The 14,253-nt window shown below is 47.4% G+C and overlaps 1 protein-coding gene across 1 annotated transcript in view; it reads right to left on the reverse strand.

Annotated features, from left to right (window-relative positions):
* The window catches only part of VIT (vitrin), a 71,248-nt gene that overhangs the window by 22,230 nt on the left and 34,765 nt on the right, over positions 1-14,253 (reverse strand). Inside the window, exons 7-9 of the mRNA XM_047069217.1 lie at positions 9,202-9,246; positions 7,679-7,741; positions 2,855-3,002 (exon numbers count right to left, since the gene is read on the reverse strand). Of these exons, the coding sequence (XP_046925173.1) occupies positions 2,855-3,002; positions 7,679-7,741; positions 9,202-9,246 (256 nt within the window). The remainder of the gene's footprint in view (positions 1-2,854; positions 3,003-7,678; positions 7,742-9,201; positions 9,247-14,253) is intronic.

Consider the following 14,253-nt stretch of genomic DNA (forward strand, 5'->3'; position numbering starts at 1 on the left):
AATTTAAAAGTCTAAATCTAGCCGTGAAAGTCTAAATTCTGACGCAGCCCTCCTAAGGAAACGCGGGGAAGGAATCTTCTGAGCCTGGCACGTATGAGCAGAGTTTCCAGATTTCAGGGACTCCTGCCTGGCCAGCTTCTTCCCAGCCCACACCTCTCCTCGGAGTGCTCATTGTTGGTAGGCTGGGCACTTCCTGTAGAGCCTCATTTCCTCTCTATAACATGCGGGACTTTCTATGGCCCCAAGGCTCTGTGATCCTGAGAAAGCAAGGCGATCCCAGTGATCCTAAGGTGGGCACTGGAATCCACTGAGGACCCAAGACTCTAGGAGAGGGATCAGATACCAAATCAGCCAAGCACTGGCCCTTCCTGCTTTTCATCTTCCAGAAACACAGGCCCCACATCTGCCTCTACTTCTGCTTCCTCCCCTTTCCTGCCCCACTCCCTCCCTCTAGGTGCACTAAGACCATTTGGTAAAGAAAGGATTGAAGGGAGCCCCCTCAGGAAGGAAGCCAGGGGGCTGAAATCAGAAGCAATTTCAGCTGGGCACACGGATTTCCCTTCCACCTCACACATACTTCTTATACCGCCCTCCAATTTATTGTGTTCCCCACATTCCACTAAAGGATGCATCACCTCCGTGCAACGAATCATGTCATTACTGACCACGCCACCTAACTGGAACCAAGGCTGGAAGGAAGGGAGAGGCGGCTCGTTTAGTCTGTTAGCCCAACCTTCATTTATTGGGTGTCTTCCGAGTACAGAGCCAGTCACTGAATCACAGGACGTCAGGGCTGGTGGCGCCCTAATAAATCATCCCGTCCGCCCCCAGGACTTCACAGATGGCAGCACTCACACGGAGAGGTTAAAGCACCTGCTTAAGGTCACACAGCAGAGCTCAGGCCAGAATTCAAGACATCCTGCCACCAGTTCGTTGTGCTTTCTAGCCCACCCTATGGCTGAAGGAAGGTGCAGATGATTGATTCGCTTCTATGAGTACATAAAGTGAAGGAAAACATGCAATTTCTCTTAAGTGCTCCAAATTAATAAGGACCCAGGATACAGAAAAAGATGAATAGCAAAGGCATTTTTAGAAAGCGAAATTGGAAAGCATGGAGGTAACTCTTCTTCTGCAAATGGTGATCACATTAGGAAAACGTGGGGGGAAATAGTTTTCTGGGGGGAAGGAGCCTTTATTGAATTGGTTTTTCCTTCCCTGCTACATTTGCTCATTCATCCGCCTTCCCACTGGCACACAACACTATTCTTCCGCCCATTTTTCTTTCCCCTGACATATTTATTACCTTATTTTCATATTATACTATAACCCTTGGTATACACAGCTTTTAAAGCAGCTATTTTTAATGCAAGATGACGCGCCAAGCTTTGAACCCCCCAATAAAATTGACCGGGGACATCTGGCACTAAAATGCTTACACTTCCTCCCTAGAGAAGCCTGCTCTCCGTTTGCTATCTTTAAAAAGTAACGTAGGAATGAAAATAGGTTGACATTTCGAAAACAAAACAATGACCAAAAAATCTCATTTTTCTATTTCAAGTTAAAGTCTTCAAGATAGATCCCTTGAGAGTTGACATTTGACGCAATTGGTTATTTTCATATATTTGACTCTGACTATATACAAGGGCCAGGTAGCTCATCTACTAATTTTTCTTCAGAGGAATACAAGATAGTACTAAACGTGTCATTGGAATTCAATGTTAAAAGTACAAATGCTATAAATTTATGAAAACAAAGGATTTGTGATTATTTCTTTTGACAATTGAAAAATAAATATTCTAGGGTCTTTGAGATAACAGCCTTGATTAAAATACAGCTCCTGGAGATCCTTGGGGAATTCCAAAGGATCTGGAGACCCTCTGGTTGTTGTCAGGTACACATGTTTTTACTTTTTAGGTGCAGAGAAATTAAGTCGTGACTGAAGCTTCTGAGCTACAGGCACAGAGGTCTGTGTTAGTTTCCGCCGCTAAGGTTAAGCCGTGGGTCTGTGGGGAAGAAGGGGTCATCTTGTGTCTGAGAGTCCTTTGTGGAAAGGGAGATAACTATCCTGCCCTTAATGGTTTCTGGTCAAAACTCCATCTATTATTTGAGATTTGTGCTTGTTCGCTCTTCTGATCGTTTGCTTATTACCTGTCAATATCTGTATCTCTGCTTCGGGGAGAAGTAAGTTTCTCATATTATAATGAAATAAGATGGGCTTATTATCCCAAAGAGGAGAAGAGGTTGAGATTGGATGTCAGTATGAATGCTCGATTTCTACCCCAGCTAAAATAATAGAACGGAATGGGGACAGCCACCTGGTGCTCAGCTGACTGACAGAGACCACTCCCATCCCCGCCCATTCTTCCCCATTGCCTGGTGAGCTCTTCTGGTACCAGTGCAGAGGCCTAAGGTCTTATGGAGAAAAGAGAAAGGTCAACCTAGAACACTGTATCTTCTGGGCATCTTACCTGTCGGTGGTGAAGGAGTGAGCACATGGTACGGTCCACCTTCCTCATCTACAGATGACAAAACTGAGGACAAGAGAGAGGCGAAGGCCTAGCCTGAGGCCACGTGCTTGTTGTGGGCAGAGCGAACACTGGATTCCAGCTCTCCTCCTTCCAGATAAATATCCTCTCTACCAATCGGAAGTGCAAATGCCATTTACTTCCAAATGTTCATTAACCTGTCCTTCCCTTCTGGAAGAATCAGATTTCTTAAATGGCACCTGAATTGCTTCAGTTTCTTTCACTTACATTTGTATTAGGGAAGACATGAATTTATGCTCTAGGATGCGTTGGTATTATTTGTGGCACAAGATTAAGTATGTGACGCCACTTGGTTTCACAGCACTTACCCATACTGAACGATGCCCATCAGTGGACCGGCAGGGCCAATGTCAAGAGCTTGGGCAACATCAGCCAGGAACTGCTTTTGGATTCGGAACCGACGTTTGCCAATGCTTGAGCTCCCGTCAATTACAAATGACAAGTCAATTTTGCAGTCTGAGGAATGGAAAAGGGGTCTGTTATTCTGATGATCTCTCATTGCATTAACCTGGGCATTCTCCCCCTCCCTCTTTCCCCATCAGAGCCCTCCCCCCCCCACCCCGAGAATCCAATGAAAAGAAAATAAAAAGAAGTGGCAAGATGCAGGGTATATTCACTTATTTATATTCCTGACAGATTTTCACTGGGCCCCAAGGTCCGGGACACTTGGACTAGTACTTATTTCTATAAATGTTTTAAAATTCTCTGCCCCAGCCACACTGATAGACTTCAGAAGCAATGACCTCCCATTCAAGTTTGGGGAAATCCTGAGGATGGTTTCCTCGGCTCAGACCACATAGGTTCAGACCCCTAGATGTAGAATTCACGAAGACTCTCAGGAGCTTGTGCTCTCTAACTCTCATCTTAATTTTGTAGAATTATGTGTTGGGTCTTTATAAAGGCAAGAAAAAATCAGCAAGGCCAGTGCGGAGGGGAGGGCAGGAATGGTAGAATAAGAAATTAATACCAATCTTCTCATGTCCCTGGGTAAGGCAACCATAGAATTAACCATAGAATTATCTACACCTATCAGTACTTGTTTGTAGCAGTCTTTGAATTTTCCCCTTTCTTTTAGTTGTGATAAAGACTGGGACATTTTTCTGGCTAGGATCCCTGGACTTCCATGAATATATGGAGGTTATGTTGGAGGTGGGGGCGAAGAGCTATTCTCGGCCTCTCAAATGCTGTAGAAATTGGTGGAAAGCCACATAGGCTAATAGTGTCTTCTTTGCTATCGACTGAAATTGCATCACCTTAGTATGATAAAACTGATTATTCAAAGCTGATCAGAAGTTCTTATTGGGAGGTATGTATCCCTTTGATCAATAAAAAAAAAAAACGGGGAGGGGTGTCTGGCTGGCTTAGCTGGTTAAACGTCTGACTTCAGCTCAGGTCACGATCTCATGGTTTGTGGGCTCAAGCCCCACGTCAGGCTTTGCACTGACATCTCAGAGCCTGGAGCCTGCTTCAGATTCTGTGTGTGTGTCTCTCTCTCTGCCCCTCCCCTGCTTGTGCTCTCTTTCTCTCTCAAAAATAAACAGTTAAAAAAATGGGGAATGAATTGTTTAACAACTGCAATTTGGGAGACAAAAATATTTCAAAGCACAGTTCCACGTGGAGAAAAAGAGAGGGGGACAGTAAAATTGGGAATTTCTGGGCTGGAGCATCCACGAGGACACAAGGACCAGTGATGCCCTTTGTGCTTGGTGGCCGCAGCTGCCCGAACAAGCCTGGATCTCTTTAAGCTGCCATAGGATTGCCCATGAGGCCACTCTCAGCCTTCTCTTCTCTCCAATGCATGTTGTATTGCTTCCATGCGACTGGGGTCTTCCCTTCCCCAGAAGGAGGTCGGTGGGCAGGGAGGGATATCTATCTACCTATCAATCAATCAAAGTATATATACACACACACACACACACATATATATGTATGTGTGTGTGTATATATATATATATATATAATGAGAACAAGAAATGGACATGAATTGACACAGTTTTAAGCAGATTTGATGAGAAATACTTATTAAAGAGTGATACTACAGAATTGGCAGATTAAGGGAAAAAAGTTGTATCTGAGAATGTGCTTCATTATCTTGCACTGGTGCATGGCAATGAAAGCGAGGGGAGAAGTAGGCGATGACAGCGACCTCTCTGGGCCTGGCTGACTCTGCTCCATCTGGAATCAGTGCCTTGGCTTATTAGTGGATCTTGCAAACTTTTGCTTCCTGTCTGCCTGGACATTCAGTGCTGGCCAACTCTTCTTTTTCTGCTGGCTTCCCCTGTCCTTTGCTGCCCCCAAACTGCCTATACCCAAGCATGATCCTTGAGATGAAGATTACAGGAATCAAAGAAAATCAAGAGGTGAAGCTTAAAGATGTCACAGAAGCCTGGGAAAAAGCAGAAGAGACGCAGAACAGTTCTAGGGCTACTGATGTACCCCACACAGGGCCAGCCCATTCTTTCCTACGTCCGAGCTTGCAATGAGAATTGTTGCCAGCAGGTGGCAGTAGTGTTCTTCAGGGCTTGCCGCTCACCAGGCAGGCACCTGTGGTTTGCTAGAAATGAGGACTCCCAGGCTCCACCCAGATCTACAGAATCAGATCCCCATTTCAGCAAGAACTCCAGGTGACCTGTGTGCACATTAAAGTTTGAGAAGCACTCCTGAACAGGGCGTTTTCTTCTAGATGTCACTAGATTAGTTCAATATGCCTTTTAAAATGAAAACTCTTTTTTTTAATAACTGTTAATTAGAATAAGGCCCCGAAGTGACTTCCTTTCTTTTTTTAAAAGAATGTTTATTTTTGAGCCTGGGAGGGACACAGAGGATCCTAAGTAGGCTCCTCGCAGACAGCAAGGAGTCTGATGTAGGGCTTGAACTCAGGAACCGGGAGGTCATGACCTGAGCCGATATTGGATGCTTAACCGACTGAGCCATCCAGGCACTCTAAAGGTGGTTTTCTTTTTAAATAAATAAAGCCCACGGGGCACGTGGCTGGCTCCGTTTGTAGAACTTTGAGTCTTGATCTCAGGGTCAGGAGTTCAAGTCCCATGTGGGTGTGGAGCTTACTTAAATAAAGCAATGAGCCTCTTCTTCATGGACAATTTTTTCTCATTTCTTACAACTTGAACCTCGTTCAGGATTCAAGTGTTCACTTCATAGCTAGGCTTTAAAGGAGTTGAGATGCTCTCTATTTGCTTAGGTCTCTTTACTACTACCTGATGGCTGACATTGGAATCACCTGTGCTCCCCATTGCCCAGAATGCTTTAATGATCTGGCTTTCAGCTCTGCGCATGTGCTCACTGAGACACAGCGGCTTTCTCGTATTGAGAGGAAAACATGCCGATATGAAGATGGCATCACTACTACAGGATAGAACTGAGTTACTAAATGTTCAGCATGAACAATTTATTACGGTCACAGAGGGCAGAGGTTGGAAGACGAGGAAGAAAAGGTAAGATATAGTGTCTACGGGAATCAATCTACCAATTTTCTTAATTGCTTTGGTTTTCTCCAACATGATACAATTTTTACAGATTAATGCTTTGTGTTGTCTCATACATTAGGCCAGTGTTTCTTAACCCTGGATATATATCAGAGTCGCTTATGCAGCTTCATCAAATAAGAATGCCTGGGAATCTCTCTGGGCTGTGCTTCTTAAGGTTTGATGTGCAAAGAAATCACTTGACTCAGTAGGTCTGGGGTAGAGCGTGGGATTCTGCCCTCCTAACAGGCCTCCAGGTGATGTTGATGTGGCCAGACCATACACTGAGTAGCAAGATCTAGGGTGAGTGGGATTCAGTAGGTATGAGCAGGAACTGGACATCTTGAGTCTTCTGGTGATTCTCACACACAGCTGGGTTGGGGCTCACAGCCCCCTGGTAGCTGACTTGCAGCGACTTTCTACGGGAATCTGCGGGTGCTCCCTTGGGCCTGTAGCACTCACCTGCCTCTCGGTTTTCCTCTTCCCCAACCCCGCCCGGATCCCTCCTGTCTGGTATCCTCAGGTGGCTTCTCCACCTATTTAGTACTGAAGTTCTTCAAGCTTTTTCACTTTTTTTTTAATTTTTTTTTAACGTTTATTTATTTTTGAGACAGAGAGAGACAGAGCATGAGCGGGGGAGGGTCAGAGAGAGAGGGAGACACAGAATCTGAAACAGGCTCCAGGCTCTGAGCGGTCAGCACAGAGCCCGACGCGGGGCTCGAACTCACAGACCGCAAGATCATGACCTGAGCTGAAGTCGGACGCTTAGCCGACTGAGCCACCCAGGCGCCCTGAGCTTTTTCACTTTTTAAAAATGTATTTATTTATTTTGAGAGAGAGTGGGGGAGGGGCAGAGAGAGAAAGAGAAAGAGAGAATTCCAAGCAGGCTCCACTGTGTCAGCACAGAGCCCAACACAGGGCTCAATCTTGCAAACCATGAGATCATGACTGGAGCCGAACTCGAGAGTCGTATGCTTAACTGACTAAGGCTCCCAGGCACCCCGGAAGTTCTTCACGATTAAGCCCTCTGGTTTCCCTAGGTCACCTTTCCTGTTCTCATGACCTTGGTTTTGAACCCTAGTTCATCATCTTCCAACTCTGAATTCCCAGGGGGCTCCTCCTTCTCAAGTCAGATCTGGGGAGTCAGGCACCTACTGGACCGAATGTCTTTCAGAAGATGGAAGACAGAAACCATCTCCCTGCCCTACCCCTATGGACCTCATGGCAGTACCATTATCCCAGCTCCTTCCTCTCTCATACCTCCCCCTCCAAGCCTCTAGATTCTTCCTCTCTGTTTCCTGTTTCTCTCCATTTCCAGTTCCAGCTCGGAGCTCTGTCTGCCCTCATGCCCAGTAAGCCCCTGGCCCTGCTGGCAAGCCAGTCTCCTCCTCTACCCCCCTCCTTTGTCTCCCTTTTCCATCCCACCCTGTTGCCATAGTGATGTTTAAAAAATCCGATCCTCTCCCCTTCGTGTACACAGTTTAAATCCTCCATAAGCTTCCCTTTCCCCTTAGAACAAAGTGACAGAAGAGAGGAGATCAATAGATCCAGGGTGGGAAAGAGGTGGGTTTGGGTGGGAGTAAGCGGGGAGAGAGGGAAGCAGATTGGATGTCACGGCCACTATAGGTTTCTAGTTGTCAGTTAACTTACTTGGATCTCCCTGGGATAGCGGCTCCAAAGCCTGTGTGCTTAATTCTTCTTTTGGAACAAATCCTGGAAAGAGCAGTAAAACTTTTGGTGACTTACAAGAACAGGAAGCATCTGGCCTTACCCCAGGGATGGGGACATAATGGATATTCACACCCAGCTGCAGGGCGAGGGGCTTGGCTACAGGCTGTGTTCTTCTCCACACCACCCCCACCTTGAGATAAGACTGAATTACTGACAGTCTACAAAAGACATGGCGGCTTATGGGTGCTCAGGGGTCTGAAGTCAGAAGACTTGAGTTCTGTTACCTACTGCCTGTTAACTGAGTCTGTCTGAGCCTTAGTTTCCTTACCTGCAAGCAGTAAGCACTTTACCAGTGTGAATTATCCCTCTGTAAAACTCTGAAAATCTCAAGGTCAGGGCATGTGTCTTGCCCATCCTATAAACCTTCACGGTGCCTATCACCATAGGTCCTCGGTCAACATTTGGTGACTGAGTCAATGCACAAAGATGGGTGAGACACATGGCCAGTCTAACGGGGGGGGGGGCAGATGTAAGCTGCAGGGCAGGAGATAAGATACCAGCAACTCCAACAAGTGAGAGGGTCTAGAACGCAACCCCTCCCCTCCACAGCCTGAGATTAGTGGGGAAGCTACAAAAGGGTTTTGTCCTTTTAGTGTGTGTGTGTGTGTGTGTGTGTGTGTGTGTTGAATTTCAGCCTTGGGAATGTGCTTTAGAGCCATTTACATGGAAGCCAAGTTCACACATGTATCATTTAAGGGAATAAAGACCATCAATAAGATGGCCTGGGAAGTTGGTCTTCCTATTTTCAGCATGCCTGGAGTGTGGGGTGTCCTCCCAGAGGCTCCGTCAGAGGAGGGAAGTGCGGGGGGCTCTGCTCTTGGCTGTGGTGAGCTTTCTCCAGGCTTGTTAGTTTTTCCAATTTGCCAAGCACATGATTTCATCTTTCCATGAAAGGTCAGTCTGCTCATCCCACTTCCTCACATCATTTTGAAAATTCGCTTTGGGTGTCTAACGGCATTTCTCAGCCAGGAGCCTCTCAGGGAAACTGTCCAAGGCTCCAGGTTGGAGGGAGGGGGGAAGAAACGTGAGGCCAGAGGCCTCTCCTCCACCCCTTCGTTCCCTACCAGTAAAATCTACCCTCAGACCGAGAGCCAGAAGGCTGTGTTTGCTGTTGGAGTTTCAGACCCTTAATTCAGTAAACAGTAAACAGCGAGCAACACTCATTCATGTCAAGGGCCAAGCTGAATACCACTTTGCAAAGAAGGACAGGGCAATAGAAGGAAGTCAGAGTGTGCTTCGAGATGGAGTGAGCCTCTAAACCTAATTTTGGGGTGAGGAACTCACTCCCTTGTACGTTCGGGTCTTCATGACTCTCACTTCCCTTTTGTTACCCGGTGGACAACAGTGGCCTCTGTGCCACCAGCTGGATTATCAGACTCTCGTGATTCTGTAATCCTATGTCTCCATCTAGTCGTGGCCAGGAGGTTGGGCTGTATAATTACCTGCATCTAAAAGGACCGATCCAGGTTTCCACAAGTCCATTTCCCCTGATTTTCAAAATTAAAAAGAAGCAAACTTGTTATTTAGGTGAAACCAGCAGAAACTTTCAAGTGAACTGCCCGGATGATAACATTTTCCACTTGTGGCAGAGAGTTCAATAAAAGAACACGGGACCAGACGTTAGGAGGAGACCACCTAAAACCTACAGCGTTTTTTCTCCTGGGAAGCTCTGAAAACCAAAGACAAAAACATCTTTGCCCTTTCCTTTCTTTTACTGTGCACCAAGAATCATGGACTATAAAAATCCCGGGATTCAAGGGGACCTAAAAGCTCATCCAATCCAGACCAACCTCCCCAGCATGCTTCCACAACATCACTACCAAGTGAGTGGATGGCTGGTGCTTGGATACCGCCAGAGACAGGGAACTCATTACATACCCAACCAAGACAGTACATTTCTTCTCGGACCATTGAGACTATTAGAAAATTTTTCATCGTATTGATCGGAAATCTTAATCCACCCCTCCATCCACACTTACTAAGCGCCCAGCATATACCCAATATCATTTCAGGTACATTTGACTCACCCATCTATTTTATATTCTCTTCCTTAGAACCACACAGAACAAATCTGGCCCCGTCAGGGAGTGGGCAGTCCACTCATTTCCTGGGGCTCGGCTGCTCATTGTGTGCCTCATGCAGAATAAAGCAGAGTCACCGGGCATTTCTATGTGCAGTAAAATGTTTAATGCCCCACTATAATCTGGGGTTGATAAGGTGGAAAGGGTGGTCGGGAAGGGAGGGGGATTCTTACCCAATAGTCCCTGACGTCTTTTGGAGAATCATGGCCAGGAGGGGCTCAGAGGCAGCACAAACGTGTTATGAAGCCTCATAAGGACACCAAAATAGCTGTTTCTCTTCCTCTGTCCCTTCCTTCTGTCCCCACCTCCCCAGCTCAGAAAGCGTAATCAGCCCATCAGCTTTGCAGCAGGCCGAAATGAGCAACACACCCAAAAGAAGTGATGTTTTCCTTCATAGGATGAAGGTGCCCGGCTATTTTGAAAGGCCGTCTGCGTTCGTGCACATTCTGATTTAGTGGTGAGAACTGAGTTTAATCTGGCTCAGCCATTAACCAGGCGTACACCTTAAACAAGTCTCCTACCCTCTGTGAACCTTAATTTCTCTGCGAATCACATTAGCAGGTTGGGTGAGATGATCTCCCTGTTCAAATATTTATGACTTAGAAGTTTAAACGGTCGGCTCGCCTCATTTCTCTATCGCCACCTACTGGTAAACACACACACTTCACCCTTTCCTTGAAGAATGAGTCTGGTAGCATCTCAGTTTTTGCCCAAGGCTTTCAGCACCCTTGAATGCTACAACGAATTAGAATTCTGGGCATACTTTAGCAAGAGAGAAACCGTTCCCTGACAGCAGAGAACCAAGCCCTTCCTCCTGTCCTGGGAGCCTGTCTTTCTGTTGGTGCCACTTATATTTGTTTGGGACAAGCATGAACCAAATCACTTATCCAAAAGCCGGAGGCTGAAAAATATTTGGACAGCTGAGAGTTGGTGTTTTTTGGACTTGGTGGTGATGGGAAGGAAGTCTGTGAGAACATTGACATTCTGGTGTTGAAGAGTAACCAGGTGATGTGAGGATAAAAGGCACTGGAAGACCCATCCTCTGTCTACCCAACCTTGGCCGGGGGGTTGGGGGACTTGCCTACCTTCTCTGACCTCAAGTTTTCTCCTGTGTAAAGCTGAGGTCATGAACACCTGCCTTGACCTGCTTCCCACAGAGGTTAATGTGTACAAAATCACATCGCAAAGTGTAAGCCAGTCTTAAAAAACAAGGACTTATTTTTTGGGACGATACTCGCTTGGTCATCTCATAGATACAGTCAGCGTCTAAGGGAAGAACTGGCTCTGAAGGATTTCCGTGGAAAAAATGTAGATCCGTTAACGTTTACTGAGAGCGCGCTTGGCGTCAGGCACTGGTCAAGCACTTTGCAAGTTTAAGTCACAACGGCCCCGTGAGTTGGGTTACGGCTGCGACCTCACGTTACAGGTGAGGAAGCTGAGGCACAGGGACAGGTCGAGCTGAACTTCGAGCTCAGGCTCCAGAGCCTGCACTTAATCACCCCCTTCTCACACGTGAGAAGTCACTGTCACGCTGGCATCTCAGGGTCATCTTAGGCCACTGAAGGACACACTACCTGGCACACTCCCCGTGACTCACGCTAAATGTGGGGGACCCCCATATCCCTGCTCTGAGACCCTGGTGATGACCTCTGCACTGGTGACAGCTTCCGTTCCCTGCACATCTGGAGGTGACCAGCACAGGACCCAAGCGGGAGCTGTAAGACACGGCCCTTAGGGCTGTAAAGTTTTATGGGGCAGAAGCACAGTTGGCCCTTTGCCCCCCCACTCTCTCCACAGAGAGTCCCCTGGAGTGTGAGTGTTAGGAGGTGGCGGTCTGAGAGGCAGCAGGCCTCCGGAGCTGGGGCACCCCCGTACCCTCCTTCCCTTGGCCCGGCTCCCTGCCTGGAGCCGCACGGTCCCCGTGGACAGCTCCCTCTTGCTGTAGTGAAATGGCACGCACTCGCAGAGCCGCTGGCTGGGCCAGAGAGAGCACAAGGGCTATCAGAGCAGGCTGAGGACAGTCCAAGGTTCTAGGCACTTGATCTGTCACTGACGCATCCATAATGCTGGGTTTACAGATGGGTTGCCCTCCCAGCTTGGTATGGGGTATCGGTTTGGGACCTGGCAGCCTTTTCGCGTGCAGACAACATTAATTCCATGGTTGGGTTTCCAGGCAGGTGAAGCCTATTGGATCGAACACGGGAGCCTGAAGCCAGACAGCAGAAGCAGAATGGTTCTGAGGCAAAGTCACCGAGTTGTAACTGAAATCATCAGAAGCACCCTCCTTCCCCTGGAAATACAGCTGGCGTGGCCATGCTAGCAAGGTGGCTCCTGTCCCCACTCAGAGGGTGCTGGAAGGAGGGGCAGGGCCTGGCAGTGGAGGCCAGAGGCGGCAGTGGCCTTATGGATGACTCTGGAGGACCAGGGTGTGGGGCCTTCTACCTGTGGAGGCAGAATTCCAGAACCTGAAAATATCTTAGTTGTCTTTGTAGTCCTAATGCAAAGCCCAGTGTCTGACATCTAGCATGCTCAGGAAATAGGATTTCTTTTCATTAAAGAACAGTTCCTCTGCAGTGGGGGTGGTGGCTTAAATTGGGGACGTTGGGCAGAAGGCATGGTGGGAGGTGGGTTTTAAGTCTGGCGTCCTGTGGAGGAGAGGATGAACTACTGAGGCCAATGACAATCTCATGAGGTCCATGTATAGCTGTCCGTGTCTGTTAGTGGGTTGCCTTAAACACAGGTATTTAGTGGGGCTCTGAGATTTGGTCCCATGTGGTATAGATTTGTATCAGTGATGAGAAAAGAGGCAGGTGGCACATTAATCAATTATGCGGATGACAGAAAAGTCGGAAGGATAGTTAATATACTAAATGACAGAATTAAGATACAGGAAGATGGCAAGAGACAAAACTGAGGAATTTCACAGCGATAAGTGTGATATTCTAAGTTGGGTTCAAAGACTCAATGGCACAAAGACAGGACTGATGTGACCTGCTTCTGCAGAAGTGCAAGAGAAAAACACCCTGGTGACTTGAGTTACTGAGTTATTGCCATGATGGAAGCAGAATATTTGGGCAGCGAGAGGCAGTGCCCTGGCACACACCCCTCGTGGGTGGCATCGTGTTCTGGTCTGAGTGCTCTGTGTGAGTCCTTCGAGGACTGTGGTCACAATCTGCCAGGTCACAGAAAGACCTGTGGGAGGAACCGGAGAAATTTATCCTAGAAAAGATGAGACGTAAGGTGGATGTGAAGGCTCCTTTTGTATATTTGAAAGGCTCTCAAATTCATACTCTTAAAAATGATTGAAGGGGCGCCTGGGTGGCTCAGTTGGTTAAGCATCCAGCTTTGGCTCAGCTCATGATCTCACGGTTCATGAGTTCAAGCCCTGCGTTGGGATCTCTGCTGACAGCTCGGAGCCTGGAGCCTGTGTCTCCCTTTCTCTCTGCCCCTCCACCTCTCGTGCTCTGTGTCTCAATAAATAAATAAATGTTAAAAAAAAATGATCAAAGACCCCAAGGGGTTCTTGTTTGTGTGTTATCCTACTAAAAATCAAAATGCTCGGTCATTTGAAACAGAATGTTAACTATTTCACCATTTAATATGCTTTTTTTTTTTTAACACGAGAAATAGCTATTTTCCAAAATAATTCAGTGACAAGGGTGACAAATTTCTCCAATGCCTGGCATAACAGAAGACTGTGGGAATCTGATATCTGTTCCTCAGTCTGTTGGGACATGTTTCGGTTGAAGGACAAGAAAGTCTGGCCTCACTCAGTTGTGCGGTGGGAGCAGGGAGGACATCCCAGGATGCCCATGAGCAGGGTCCTCAGGCTTCACTCTGAGACACACTAGTTTAGCCAAATTAGGATCAATGGGCCTAAGTTCTAGATAGTTACGTCTAACAGTGAGGGGGCTGGGACCCCTCCTGACCGCTCACTCAAAGGTATCTGACGTGGGGCAAAAGCCTTTCTCTGGCATATTCGGTGGGGAATCAGACCGGAGGCAGTTTATGCAATTCATCCCAATTCCATGTCTCAGTGATTTTCTAGCTGAAGAACTGGGCAACTTGCCTGATAGGCCTGATTACCTCTGAGGTGAGAGCCTGACAGAGGGTATCTAAGAGCCCCAAACGTTCTGACCTGCCTTTGCTCACGTGTGCGAGTGGCTTCTGCCCGGTGAGGCCTGGGTGCCCGTGGGCTAGGAGACACTCCGAGGCCAGGGCTCTTTGGGGGTGGGTGGGTGGCTCAGAGCAAAGTTCCAGGGATGACGGTGAGGGAAGGAGCCGCAGAAATGGGTAGGATTTGAGGATACAAAGGCAGCTGGGCGCATCTGGAATGTTTAGGAAGATCGAGTATAATGGCTGGGAGCATGAAAGAGAAAGGGAAAGGAATGAGGGCTCAGAGCTAGAGAACTA

The sequence above is a fragment of the Lynx rufus genome, unplaced genomic scaffold (assembly GCF_022079265.1).
Source record: "Lynx rufus isolate CCGP_SWC_20201006 ecotype Redwood Valley unplaced genomic scaffold, mLynRuf1.p SCAF_8, whole genome shotgun sequence".
NCBI lineage: Eukaryota > Metazoa > Chordata > Mammalia > Carnivora > Felidae > Lynx > Lynx rufus.